General features: G+C 34.1%; 5 protein-coding genes across 5 annotated transcripts; 3 read left to right on the plus strand and 2 right to left on the minus strand.

Moving 5' to 3' along the window:
* Window positions 1-72: 72 nt before the first annotated feature.
* ATG1 (serine/threonine protein kinase ATG1) lies at window positions 73-3,057 on the minus strand (the record flags this gene model as incomplete). Its single annotated transcript, XM_001645614.1, has 1 exon — window positions 73-3,057. One exon carries the CDS (start codon window positions 3,055-3,057, stop codon window positions 73-75), a length of 2,985 nt encoding a protein of 994 aa, XP_001645664.1.
* A 2,615-nt stretch (window positions 3,058-5,672) lies between these two features.
* GTS1 (Gts1p) lies at window positions 5,673-7,208 on the minus strand (the record flags this gene model as incomplete). Its single annotated transcript, XM_001645615.1, has 1 exon — window positions 5,673-7,208. The coding sequence occupies one exon, from the start codon at window positions 7,206-7,208 to the stop codon at window positions 5,673-5,675; it is 1,536 nt and encodes a 511-aa protein (XP_001645665.1).
* Window positions 7,209-9,065: 1,857 nt separating this feature from the next.
* Window positions 9,066-9,653, plus strand: MND1 (Mnd1p; the record flags this gene model as incomplete). Its single annotated transcript, XM_001645616.1, has 1 exon — window positions 9,066-9,653. The coding sequence occupies one exon, from the start codon at window positions 9,066-9,068 to the stop codon at window positions 9,651-9,653; it is 588 nt and encodes a 195-aa protein (XP_001645666.1).
* A 429-nt stretch (window positions 9,654-10,082) lies between these two features.
* Window positions 10,083-11,234, plus strand: Kpol_541p52 (putative hydroxyacid dehydrogenase; the record flags this gene model as incomplete). The annotated part of the gene is made up of 1 exon (XM_001645617.1): window positions 10,083-11,234. One exon carries the CDS (start codon window positions 10,083-10,085, stop codon window positions 11,232-11,234), a length of 1,152 nt encoding a protein of 383 aa, XP_001645667.1.
* Window positions 11,235-11,776: 542 nt separating this feature from the next.
* On the plus strand, window positions 11,777-13,561 carry TPN1 (Tpn1p; the record flags this gene model as incomplete). The annotated part of the gene is made up of 1 exon (XM_001645618.1): window positions 11,777-13,561. The coding sequence occupies one exon, from the start codon at window positions 11,777-11,779 to the stop codon at window positions 13,559-13,561; it is 1,785 nt and encodes a 594-aa protein (XP_001645668.1).
* Window positions 13,562-14,908: the final 1,347 nt, after the last annotated feature.

Here is a 14,908-nt window from a genome sequence, read left to right on the forward strand (position 1 = left end):
ACCGAAAATGCAATTATATCATCATTAAACCATGTATTGATAAGAAAAATAATTTTGAACCAAAATGATCAATCAACTACCTCCTTGACTAATTTTTTCTCTAAGAGCCTTTAATCTGTTCGCAATGCTATCGATATACTTTTTAATAATTTCTCTATCTTGATCATCTAACACTGCAGAATTCTTGCTAGAGAACTCGTTGAAATTATCATCTTCAATTCTATCATCTAACAAAATTTCTAGCATCCACAAGGATGTCGCATATGCAAGTTCACAATTATTAAGGTGATCGCCTTGAATCTCTAATTTAGCAGCTGTTCTTGAGATTTCCAATGCTCTGTCGTAAAGTAATTTCTCAACATAAATCTGGTCTTCTTCATTTGCGTCATTATCATTATTATGGACAGTCTCATTTACACCGGAAGTTTCGACATCTGTATGGTCTGAATTCAACTCGTTTGATTTATTTTCACATTCTTCTAATTCAAGTATTTGTATTCTTAAAAAATCCGCTCTCTCTAAGCATTCATTAAACTTATCTCTGATCCATTGGACTAATAAGTTTAGTCTTAGAGAACAATTCTTTTCATTAGATTGATACCACCAATTAGATGTAATTTGCATTGCTGTTGCCAATATTGATAGTGTTTTCATGTATAAAATAATCGCTTCCTTTGATAATTGATATAATTCTCCATGAGGTAAGTCTTGGGAGCAAATACTCGTTTGGGATAATGATGACAACGATCTTCCCTTTAATGAAGGGATGTAAGTATCATAGGTTTCCGTCTGAATATTATCATCCTCTTCAATTGCACATCCTCGATCATTCAAACGTCTGTCGTTGGCTGGACGGTTAACAGTGGAGGTTGATAATGACTTTAGAGGTATCGTTTGAGAAAATTTAACCTCGGCAAATGAATGTACAACAAACGCTTTTGCAGCTAATGACTCTAAAATTTGCACTATAGAATTTGAGTCGATATTAATTCGATCCTTACCTTGTAATTGATCGACTCTTAGCAATATATTTTCCGTTAGATCTTGGAATACTTGAGGATTTAATAAAGGCATTGAAGTGTTTATATTATTGGCATTACCGACACCAGCATTTTGATTTGGAAGGACATTAGAACCAAATAATTTTGTTGATGCAACACCCAAAGCTCTGGATAATGCATTGGATGGGTTCAAAGAAGAGATGGATAAACGTCTGTCAACAAGTGATGCACGACGTGAATTTCCACTTCCATTGCTTGATAGAGATGTTCTTGGACTTTTGACACTAAACGGTTGATAATGCTGGAGTGATTCATTATTTTGTAGGACATTCCCAGCTAAAGTTGGTGAACGGCTAGGATAAGGTACCTTGTAATTTAAATTATTAATTTGCCCTATCTGTGCCATTTCATCGGCAAGAGTGTTGACTTCTACACTTTTTTTTTCTACCACTACATATTCTTTCTCTAGAATTAAATCCGAATTTGAGTTATTAATAATATCGTTTTTACTATTTCTTAATTTATTATTCCTTAACGATTTATAATTTTTTGATTTCTGCATCATTCTAGCACTCTGGCTATTCATTTCTGAATTCGAATTGTCATTAATGTTGGTAGTAATAGTATTTGTATTGGGAATTAATTCATTAGTTGTTTGCTTTGTACTATGCTGTTTATAATTACTATTGCTCCTATTAATATCACTTTTTTCATTATTATCATTAGACTTGTTATTAACTTTATCATTATTATAATTGTGATTAGTATTATTATTATCATTGTTTTCGTTATCATTATTGTTGTAATTAGTGGTAGAATTATCATTAGTTTTATCATTTTCGTTTTCATTAACCGTAGGTAAGATGTTCGAAAAAATTGTAATATTATTTATTCTATCATTTGTGGAAAGATTTGAAATTATCATATTATCTGTATCATCTTTTTTCTTTTCAGAAGGTAAGTATTCTGAAATAAACATATTTGATTCTAAAACACTCTTTGATTTTAATTCTAATTCAGAATAAACTTCATTAGCAACTTCGTATTTTGATAAATCTTCAATCACTAATTTATTATCAAAAAATTCTTGGAAACCTATTCTTTTATTTGGATCGAAAGTTAATAAAGCATTGATTAAGTCTTTTAAATCATCTTCGATTTCACAATCATTGGAATATGAAATAGTATTATTAGCCTTTTTAATCTTTTTGTATAGTTCTAAATGGTTAGAAGCTTTAAAAGGTGGTTTGCCATAACACATTTCATATAGTACTGTACCAACAGACCATAAATCTGCCTTTGCATTATATTTTTGATAATTCAATATTTCAGGTGCCATATATAATGGTGAACCACAAAGTGTTTCTGCCATTGAAGTATTTGGCAAGAACCTTGCAAATCCAAAATCTGCAATTTTCAATATGGGTAAACTTGAAATTCCTACATAACCTAAATCATGGAATGATTTTGAATCATGGTAATCAACAAAAGGTGTAGCTAATAATAAATTTTGGGGTTTAATATCTCTATGAACCAAATTTTTTGACCTTAGAAATTTTAAAGATGACGATAATTGTTGTAAATAATTTAAAATGAATGCACGATGTAAACCATTATGATTTTTTGATGGTGGTGGGAATCTTTTGAAAACTGATTTTAACAAAGGATGATTTTCCATTATTTCTTGTCTTTTTTTAATTAGAAATGTTAAATCGCCCAGAGCACAGTATTCCATTATTAAATAAAAATCAGTTGAAGTTCTTTCACATTCGATTAATCTTACAATATGAGGATGTTTAATTTTTTTCAAAATTGCAATTTCAACTTCTAAGTTTTCTAATAATTTCTTATTTTTCAATTTTGATCTAGGTACTGCTTTTACAGCAATTTGGTTCCTTGTAGTATATTTTCTTTTATCATCATTAACCTCGACATCCTCGTTATTAGTATCGTTACCATTATTATCATTGTCATCTATAATATAACCTTTCAGCACTGTGGCAAAGGAACCTTTCCCAATTTCTTTCTCTATAACGTATTTCCCTGAAATAATCATTTGAGTTTAAGGGACAATACTAATATAATTATATCTGTTTATTATATGTATGATTTTGTAATGGATTTTTACTATTATAATCTTTGATTTTTGATCTATTCTCTCTAATTAAATGTAAAACTTTTTAAAGCCTAAATTCTGTGATACCGTTCTATATTTGTAATATCAGAATTTCTTCTCTTGTATTACTAATACGATGTGGTATTACTACTTTAATTAAATTGACCTATTGTAAATTCTTTTCTTTGTTTGTTTGTTTGTTTGTTTGTTTTTCGTTTTAGTTTTATCTGCAATATAACCCTTTAAGTATTGAATGCTAAAGAAAGTACAATACTTCAAAGTAAAAATAAAAAATAAATCAGTAAATATAATAAATTACAATACTCTTGTTGTGATCGATAAAGTTCAAACAGTGATGTATATCTTATATGTGTGTGCGGAATGGGGAGTTATTTGCTTAGTTTAAAGTATGTATATTTTTTATTTCTCGTTCTCTTTTCTCTTGAATGATTTAAACTGAGATGCCTTTACCCACTTTCAAGTGAGTATATGCCCCTCTCTTTGTGTTGTTGTAGTGGTTGATCTAGTTGCAGTTGCTAGATGATCTGTTTTATGGAAGATGTCAACAAATATACATACATATGTATGTATGTATGTGTGTATGTATGTATTTATGTATGCGGACGTGGGTGTTGCTGTAGGTCTATGGATGTATTTTGATAATCAGAGCAACCTATTCTGTGCTTAATAATAAAATATACAGTGATTAGCTGTTATAATTATTTTCTGTTTTATTTTATTCCTATACAAAATTAGACCACATTTATATATAAATATAAATGTCTAGCTTTGATTATTAATTATTTTTGTTTGTAATCAATCTCTTGATTTATATATATATTTTTATTTTTCACTTTTATATTGAACTATGGCAATAGAAAAGTACTTTATTGTGTAATCACACAGTAGTAGTTGGGGTTGCAACAGTTGTTGTGGTTGTTACTCTTACTCTTACAGATGGTATTAGTCAGAATACCAGATGCAATAAAGTATGATCTGACGGTGACTATACGATATGACCTATTTATCTTTAATCTGCTTATATATATATATATATATAGTAATAATAGTAATAAACAGTAATGGTATACAAATATAAATAGATATAATACGATCTTATTGAAAGTATCAAGTTTGTTCTGTCTCCTTACTTGCTTGTTTGTTTCTTAGTAATGTATGTTTAGTATATGCACATATGCATGTACCGAATCGTTGATGATATTAAACCAGTAACGGTGATAATAAGAACAAGAGCAAGAACAGGGAGGGATAAGGATACGGATAAAGATAAAGATAAAGATAAAGATTAGAAATCAAACATCAAGCAGGCTAATGAAGTAGAGAAAGGAGGGAAAAAAATTAAAAGTTTCCTTTCCTCACATCTCCCTATTTATATAAATTACAAGAGGGACTGGACTGGACTGGACTGGATTGGATTGGACTGGGAGGCGGGGAATCAAAGGAAGATGGGGTTCATTATTATACTATAAGACAGCTAGACTAGAAATGCCAAAAATCAAGAAGTTATCAAACATACAAACAAGCGAATAAACAGTCATCTGGTTGCTGACATGATAACCTTGGTTTCCCATCCCATCGCATTAGGTTGAATTAGCCGATTTGTTTCCCCTCTTGTAAGAAAGTCTGGCCTGGGTAATCTATTAACAGGTTAACCTGGTTAGATAAACTTGATAAACCTCATATTCTTTTGATTGGAAGAAATAGCACTAAATTTAGTAATGACCGGGTGTCTATATATACGGATGTCGCGCCATTTGTTGCATGCAAGTTAGTTGCCGCCAAACAGAAAAACTACTTCTTTCTAATTCCAAAAGTCATTCGGTGTAAGGAACAGTATGGTGTGACACAGCGTTGCATGGCATATATATACTTCAACACAACACAGGATAGGATAGGATAGAACAGAACAGCCTCACTCAAGGGAGCATGACCTGACTTGACATGGTATGAATACTCATAATAAAGGACCCTTAATGAAGTTGTTTAGTTTCGAACCCTCAAAAGAGTCATACTTTGATCAGTTTTTGTTGCCCCATTTGTGTTAGTTACTGTCGGATGCGACAAAGAACGGACAGGCAGGCACACTCGTTGGGAAAGGGTCCTTGCCTCTCATACAAACTCGAACGTATGTGCGCACGGGTTTGTTAATTTTCTGCTGCAAAAGCGCTAATGGTGGCGGTGTGTGGGTTGGGGTCCGCAGACAGACGGCGTGTACGTTTCCAAATCGAAGAAAAAGGACGTGGGGAAGGGGAAGGGGAAGGAAGCAACTATGTGCCATTGAACGACATGGTACTGTGGCGAGGACAAATATACACACAAACATACACACACAGCAATACAAATTTTAACACCAGGGCGTGGCTCAGCGGCTAAATAGAATAGGATGTATACGAGGGCAGAATGGAATGGGAATGTTCTTTGAACCACTTTCATATTGTTCTTAAATACACCAATATAACTACAAATGGAGATATATAGATAGATATATGTATGTATATGTATATATGTCTGTCGTACACCAAAATAACAGATGTCTATTGCATGTAATAGTTTGGATACATTTGTTGCTGTCCAAATTGCTGTTGCTGAGCAAACTGTTGTTGTTGAGCAAACTGTTGTTGCTGCTGCTGCTGTTGTTGTTGTTGTTGTTGTTGTTGTTGTTGTTGTTGTTGTTGTTGTGCAAGCTGCTGTTGTTGTTGCATCTGAAGTATTTGTTGATACTGCGGATGATCTTCCTTGAGTTCAACCGGACTAGTATATAAATCTGGCCTATTGTATAGTCCCATTATAGCATTCTTGTCGACCAACGGTTGCTGTGGCTGCATCTGCTGGCCCATGTAAGCTTGTTGCATCGCAGCCTGTTGCATCGCAGCTTGTTGCATCGCAGCCTGCTGTTGCAGCTGCTGTTGTTGTGCTAATAGTTGAGCTTCTTGTACTTGTGCTTGTGGTTGTCCTTGTCCTTGTCCTTGTCCCATCGCCATCATATATTGTTGTTGGTCAACGTATATCACACCAGTGGCGGGATCGATGTATTGTTGGACAGTACCATCAAATACTGCAGGTGTCGCCTGAGTCGAAATGCTTGTAGCACCAGTAAAAGCAGCAGTCATAAAATCATCGCCACCATCAAAAACAGCAGCCTTTGGCCCGCTAGTTCCTGTAGGTCTTCTTGGTAATGATGGAACAGGAGCTTTTGTATTTGTTTTTGCAATATTATTGCTATTGCTATAGCTATTACTACTACCATTATTGTTTTTGTCTAAAATCGTAATTGCTCTGCTGATATCACCATTCGCCAAAGACATGGCCTCTGCATTGTTGTCAATATCGTTAAATCCCATTTCTCTTAACCTATTTAATTCCCTTGAGTATCTGCTCAATTCGAAATCCCTTGCTTTTCTTCCTGTTAATTTTGAAGGTTCCCCGCCATATTGATAATCTCCACTGTCGTAACCACCATCCCTACTATTGTGACTTCTTCTTAAACCTAGACTTCCACTTCTAGCTCTTCTGTCTCTACCACCGCTGCTTCTACTTCTTCCATACCCTCTATCTCTATCTCTATCTCTATCTCTATCTCTATCTCTATCTCTATCTCTTGAGTCGAATCTGTCAATGTCACGTCCTGTATCATAATCATCGATGGAGCCGAAATCTTCAGGACGAATCTCGTCGTATTTGAAACTCCCTATGATATATTTATCTCTAATAAATTCTTCAACTTTCGATTTATCATCATCCCCATCGAATGGGAAGGGGGTTCTTTTCGGGTTCCAAAAATGTTGATTACCTTTATTACCACCACTTCTCGACAAGGTATCCAAATCTCTTGAAGTCCATCTATCTATTGAAACTGATTTTATACTAGAGAAAGCCATATCATCTCTATTGCCTAGAATTTTTCTATGAACAGAAGCACATCTACCACAAAGAAATATCCCTAAATTGACTGAACACCAAGTTGGATGAGTGCTACCACATTCACCACATTTGTTATTATTTTCAGGTAGATTGATAATTTCAGTTAACTCAATCTGAGTACTACTTGGACCAGAAGAGTGTTTACCCATAGTGTTTTAAATTTTTGTTTCTAATTTAGCTTAGGTTAGGATAGGATAGTTCAATTCAGCGTTGTTCCTTTATTATGTTTTTTTATTTCAGGTTGAGTTGAATTATTTTAAAAATGAAAAGTCGCTTTGATCTGTCTATTTGATGGTAGGTCAAACACTGTTAGTTTCTCCTTTGTGTGATAAATCTTGAATTTTTCAGTTGTGTGAGACTCAGATTGTCCAGAGAGAGAGAGAAATTTTTCTTAATATTAATATTAGTATCACTTTCAATTTTATTAAAATTGTTATATTATAATTCAGAATTTAAAGAAGTTCATATGAATTAATAACCTTTCCTTTTCCTTTTCCTTTTCCTTGTGAAAACGAAATGAAGTGGAACGGGAGAAAATGACCAGGAGAAGAGAGCCCAGAGGGGTATATGTGATCTTGAGCGTGGGAGAGTGAGAGTGAGAGAGTGAGAGCTAGTTTCTTAATTAACGGCCACGAGAAACAGCACAGCACAGCATTCGAAATCGAAATCAAAATCAAAATCAAAATCAAAATCAAAAACTCAATTTCGAATTCGAAATTCGTAATGAGGAACGAACGGCCAGTTCAATTTCTTGATGCCCCCAATATCGATCGATGTTGACTAGCAATGTCACAAGACCACACAGCTCCCTACAAAAGGGCCATCCATACCTGGAAAGACGCAACCCAAAGAAAAAATAGAACCGTGCTGTTTTTCTTTTTCTTTTTCTTTTTCTTTTGCTTTTGCTTTTGCTTTTCGTCACCTCGATTTCCGATGGATGGGGGGGACGGGACGGTAGCGGTAGTTCTGACTCATTGCACACGGCAGTCTGACACTCTGACACTTTGACACAGCTTTTCTATATGTGTCTGTATTTGTATCTGTATCTGTATCTGTATCTGTATCTGTTGCAACATCTCCACCTACATTGAAAGTGCCGTCAGACACAGAGAGACAGCCAATCTCATCTCGAATGATAAGCAGTTGCAGTTGCAGTTGGAGTAATCCCAAATCTCTAATCTAATCTAATCTAATCTAATATATGGTGAACTATGCTGGACTGGCCCTTGCTTTAGTTGGAGTAAAAAATGGGGTAAACCTTGTGGTTTCTCCATCTACACACACTCTCTTCTGTTTGTCGTAGTTTGTGACAACGATCTTGTAGATTGTTGTTGTTGGAGGTATCTTATGGTATTGTTATTGATTGTTACTATACCCTCTCTGTTTTTTAACATTTAGTTCATTCAGAGCCATATTTAAACAAATGGTAAAATAAAGAACATTCGTTTTGTCATTCCTTTATTATTTCTCTTATTGCTATTATCTCTCTCTATATGTATCTGTATTTCTGTATTCCCAATTCAACAATACTAAAAACTCACACACACACACACATTTATTATGGTATGTCTCAGCTGCTTATGAACTCGTCACCCATCGTGATATACTACTTTAACAATAATATACTAACCACTCATCGGCAAGTCCCTTATACACATTCACATTCTCATTCACTCTTTTATAGTTATAGTTATAGTTATATTTATATTTATAACCGTATATTTGATATTCATACTTTTTATCTTCAGACCCTTCACATTAGTACCCTTTTATTGTTTTCTTGGGGAAGCGCCAAAGCGGACTGGAAAATTAAAAAAAAATATACACATATAAATATTTATAACTATAAATTGAATGTATCTGAATGTCTATAACTAATGGGGTCACCTTGCTGGACCAAACATTTTGTTGTTTACAATTAGCCGCCAAAGAGACAAGGTGTTTCACTAGAAGACAAAAAAAAGAATATCTTGAAATTCTTTCAAGATGACTACTCCTACTATAACATGAAGGAATTGGAGAAAATAATTCCAAAAAAATGTGCTGGTGTCTCTCCAATGATTGTAAAAGATCTAACTCAGCAGATGATCGATGAAGATGGTGTTATTTCTGTAGAAAAATGTGGCAGTACTAATATTTATTGGTGCTTCAAGAACCAAATAGTCAGAAAAATGTTCGATTCCTGTAATAAAATACAGTCTGATATCGACTCTAAATCGAACTCCATTAAAGATATAGAATCCCAATTGAAGCAAACCTTAGCAAATGATAGATCTCCCACTTTTATCGCAAATGGAAAATCTTACAATAGAGTCGAACAATTATCAAATAAACGACAGTTGGATGAAGAATTGAAAATTTTACAAGAAAAATATAAAAATCTATCAAATGTCAAATGGGATAAATTTACTTACCAAGAAAGAAAAACCGAGTTGGTTAAACAAAATAATAAGTTAAATTTAATTACTGACAATATCGAATTGTTAATATCATATTTAAATAAAAAATACTTCATTGATCCACAACAAATAAGAAGTGAATACGAAATCCCACAAGAATTCATGGAATTCACAAATGAAATATCTTCCCTCTAACCAACTCATTATAGCATTTGTCTAAACTAATTAATAAAATAGAAATTTAAAATATTTTGATAAACATCCTACATTTCTCATCCCTATAGAATCTTTTTCCTCCCTCCCTCCCCTTCTCCCCATTTACAAGAAGACTTCACAAACAAAAATTAAACACAATCATATAATCAATGCTATCAATACATTTTCACTCCTCCAAATAAATATATTCACTTTTGCTCTTTCAATTATAATGGCGCCATTTGATAGATTAGTAGTTTTGGTCACCATTTAACGAACGATACTTATTCAAGTTCTTTTAACGACCGATACTGATTGTTGTGCAGTAGTAAGATTAGAAGCGAGATAAAGATACTAAAAAAAAAAAGCTAATGCTTTAGATCATAGTGTTTATCAAATAAATTTATAGAAGTAAACCAAGTGTGAACAATGTCATCAAAAAAGGAATCAATTCTATTCATAGCTACTCCCAATGAGTCTTCTTCTATTTTAAAATCTCCTGAATTTTCTTCGAAGTTTAATATCATCAATTACACTTTAAACACTATCGACAATTTTCTGGAATTCCTAAAGAATCATAATGGTGATAATATAGTTGCCATTTACGGTGGCTATCCAGCATTTTCACCAATTGGAGGGTTGACTAGATCACTTTTAGAACATCCACACTTTCCAAAACATACATTGAAATGTATCGTGTTATGTTCTCGTGGCTATAATGGTATTGATTTAGAAGCATTGAAAGATCATGGTATCAAATTGTTCAATTATCAAGATGATGAAATAGATGAAAATACCATTGTAAAGGATTTCAAGAAAGGATTAGTAGGTAACGATGTCGCTGACTGTGTTATGTGGCACCTATTAGAGGGTTTCAGAAAATTCTCGTATCAACAAAGAGTGACTAGAGAATCCAAGGATACTCTAACCGCTAGAAGTAACACTTGTGGGAAGCCAGGTTACGCATTTGGTCATGAGTTAGGACAAATGATAAATAGAAATAGCACTTTATATACTGAATCACCAAGAGGTAAGAAATGTTTGATCCTTGGTTTAGGTTCAATTGGGAAACAAATTGCGTACAAGATTGATCATGGGTTAGGAATGGAAGTTCACTATTCCAAGAGAACTGAGGATATAGAGATTACACAAATGTATCCAAACTGGACTTATCATCCCTTCAACGACACATTATTGGAAAAATTAGATATGTTCCATTCCATTGTCATTTCATTACCAGGCACACCAGAAACTCATCATTTGATTAATGAGAAATTCTTATCACACTGTAAAGCTGGCGAACTAATTCTGGTCAACATAGGTAGAGGTAATATCCTTGAACTGAGTGCTGTAAAGAATGCTATTAACGAAGGGATTATTAGACATTTAGGTGTTGATGTTTTCTACAATGAACCTACTATCGATAATGATATTTTAATTGACGATCGCTTGACCACCATTACTCCACATATAGGTAGTAGTACCAAAGATGTATTTTCTCAAAGCTGTGATAATGCCCTTTCAAACATCTTTAATATTTCATTAGACCAAAATTTCACGTCATATTCTCGCATTGTGTAGTTCCAGTCAATAAATTTGCCAATCTGCCAATTTACCAATTAACTAATATCAATAATAAACCAGATTCATATATTAAGATATATAACCAACTACCTACTAGTTAAATAGAATAAATAAATGTCATTTAAGTTATTATGTCAACGTTTTTATACTAGTACCATGGTTACAATAACTAATCAATTCATAATGGCTTTATTACTATGACACTGGATCTAATATCTTCTTTTTTTTCCAGCTTTGGCAACGGCTAAGCGCAGCATCTCATCTCATGAAGAATGGAATAGTTGGGATTTGAAAATATCAAAAATTAGTTGCAATCTACATGAGTCATGAATAATAAAGACCAATGGTCGAGATTCGAAAGGCATTTAATGCCATATCTAGTTAACAGAAACAACTATGGACACAGTTTTATACATTAAGGTGAAAGAAAGTTGCTAAGATCTAGCGAATTGAGTACTGAGCGATTGACTAAGTATATCGACTTACATAATTTAGAAATAACAAAGAAACTAAACGGATCAATAGAAGGTATCTAGGTAATGGAACAGTTTGAGAAATCTATGGGGATAGAATCATCCTCAGAAGCCAATGGGTTTATATCCTTGGAAAAAAAAGTGGAAACTGAAGTACAAGAAGTAACTATTGAACAATCAGCTACTGCTAGCCCAAATGAAAATGATGATGGATTTACTAATAGCAGATTCTTCAAAACTATAACCAAACTATCGAATAAGTTAGATTCTTTAGGTGTCGAATCTAATGGTATCGATAGAGTTTCGCCTGATGAAAGAGGTAGTCGTGGAAGACAACTTTTACATGTTTCTGGTTTATGGTTAAGTGCCACAGGTGGGTTATCTTCAATGTCAACATTCCTACTAGGTCCACTACTTTTTGAATTGACATTAAAGCAGTCATTGATATCTGGTTTGATTTCAATGTTTATAGGTTGCTTAGTAGCTGCGTATTGTTCGATTATGGGTCCACAATCTGGATGTAGACAGATGGTTACAGCTAGATTTTTATTTGGATGGTGGTTTGTGAAATTTGTTGCATTAGCTGCAATTACAGGTGTCATGGGTTGGTCTGTTGTCAATTCAGTTGTTGGAGGTGAAATGTTAGCATCTATTTCAAATGATAAAGTTCCATTATGGATCGGCGTCGTCATAGTTACAATATGTTCATTTTTAGTTGCGACATTTGGTATTAAACAAGTTTTAAAGGTTGAAACATATTTTGCAGTACCTGTTCTTACATGCTTCTTACTATTATATATCAGTGCCAGTGATAAGTTCTATATGTTAAATGATATCGACAACAGTGAGGTTGATCGTAGTACAATCAAAGGTAATTGGTTAAGTTTCTTTTCATTATGTTATTCAGTTACTTCTACATGGGGGTCGATTGCTGCAGATTATTATATTCTATTCCCAGAAGATGCTCCTAATTATCAAGTATTTTTACTTACATTCCTTGGTATATTTTTGCCTACTTTATTTGTGAGTGTATTAGGTATGCTGTTAGCTACTGTTGCTGCTACATACAAACCATGGCACGATATGTATGATAAATATGGAATGGGTGGATTATTACATGCTGGATTTGAGAGATGGAATGGATTTGGTAAATTTTGTGTTGTTGTTTTAATTTTGAGTTTAATTTCTAATAATATTGTGAATACTTATTCAGCTGCATTTTCTATTCAATTATCGAGCGTTCACTTGGCACGCATTCCACGTTGGATTTGGTGTATTTGCTGTACTGTTGTTTATTTAGTATGCGCGTTAGTTGGTCGTAACCATTTCAGTACGATTTTGAGTAATTTCTTACCAATGATCGGTTATTGGATTTCAATGTATTTTATCATATTATTCGAAGAGAATGAAATATTCAGAAGACACTATTTAAAATTGTACACTAAAGAATTCCCAAATGAAGATAGTACAAAAGTAGAAGATAGAGAGACAAGGGATACGCTATCATTGACTGGAGATTCAGTCATTGGAGGCGCTAAAGAAGAGAGTTCACAACATGCATACACTAGTATCCATGAATTGAAAAGAAGACACAGAAGTACTAGACACCGATACAATTGGGCAGCATGGGATGATAATGAAGTACTGACCCACGGTTATGCTGCGACAGCTGCATTTTTAATAGGTGTAGCAGGGGTTGTCATTGGTATGGCGCAAACGTATTGGATTGGACCTATTGCAAGAAAGATAGGGGAATTCGGAGGAGATTTAGGGATGTGGCTCAGTATGGGATTCTCTGGATTGGCGTATCCGCCTTTACGTTATTGGGAGTTACGTAGGTATGGTCGTTAATAGCTAAACAACAAGGCATACCTATACTCAAGTACGCATACAGATACAGATATAGATATAGAAATAGAAATAGAAATACATGTACATATGGATATCCATAGATACCGCAATATCGTTAGAAACGGCAGGTATAAAGAGACAATTTAACCGCCAAGGTATGTACGTGCATCATGATATATAATCGATTCGACGACTCTACAAAATAGGGAACTCCGGGTAACACCAACCGGAATGGAGTACGAGCAAATTTAATGCCAAAATAAAAAATAAAGACATACTTGAAAAAAACTGCACATCACTCCACACGTACATAACCATCACGCTCTCTCTCTCTCTCTCCCTCTCTCCCCCCTCCCCACTCTGTCTCCCGTCCCCCCGATATCCGAGACCGATAGCTGTAGACCTCTAACCTTCTCTGTATCTTCTCGTCCCACCCCCACGGTTTCCACCAATAGGAAGCAGTAAACATCTGAAATATTCAATGGAATTATCGTGTCTAAAACCACCTACCTATACCAAAACAGAACAAAACAACAGCAGCTGAACACATTGTCCGGTGCCAAAATTGCCTACTTACCAGTTTCTTCATCACACTACATACCATACATAACATAGCATAGCATAGCATAACATAACATAACAGCCAATTCAATCTATCTAACTCTAACTACTTAGCGTCTATTACTATTACTATTACTATTACTATTACTATTACTTCATATCGTTACTATTATTGTCTCTCTCTCTCTTTCGTTCTCTCTTTCGACTTGTTCTCGTTCTTCTCGTCCCAGCCAGCTAATAGCAATTAGCCAAATAGCATTCAATCTAATTTTTGTAATTGTAAATTTTCAGTTCTGTTTTAATACTAAGCTAATAATGAAGGAGTTGGTTTAGATTATTGGTCAAGTTTTAGTAGTGAATTGAGCAACAATTTTTCAAGGTTTTAACTCATATCTGTATTCACTAATATACACATACCCATATATATATATATAGACACATTACTTGTTTAACGTTGGCATTTAACTTGGTACTGGATTGAAACTTCACCTTTTGTTCTTGTTCTTGCTCTTGTTTTTGGTTTTGTTCCTCCACTTCTTTTAGTTCTTGATGCCCCACCCTCTCTTTGTTAAATTAAAAACTAACCCGGTAAAAAAACCTGCTACGTCTAATACGCCAGTTAATCAAAAGTAATATCAATTACCATCCATATTCCCAATCCCCCACCCCTAAACGAATCTAGAAAGGTATCCCTCCCCCCCCGTGTAGAACTTTTAAACCATTTCAGAACTTCTTCCACTTCAAAATCTTGTTCAAAAAAAGCGGCCAAACTTTAAAACGCCAAAA

The sequence above is a fragment of the Vanderwaltozyma polyspora genome, genomic scaffold (genome assembly GCF_000150035.1).
Source record: "Vanderwaltozyma polyspora DSM 70294 KpolScaffold541 genomic scaffold, whole genome shotgun sequence".
Taxonomy (NCBI): Eukaryota; Fungi; Ascomycota; class Saccharomycetes; order Saccharomycetales; family Saccharomycetaceae; genus Vanderwaltozyma; species Vanderwaltozyma polyspora.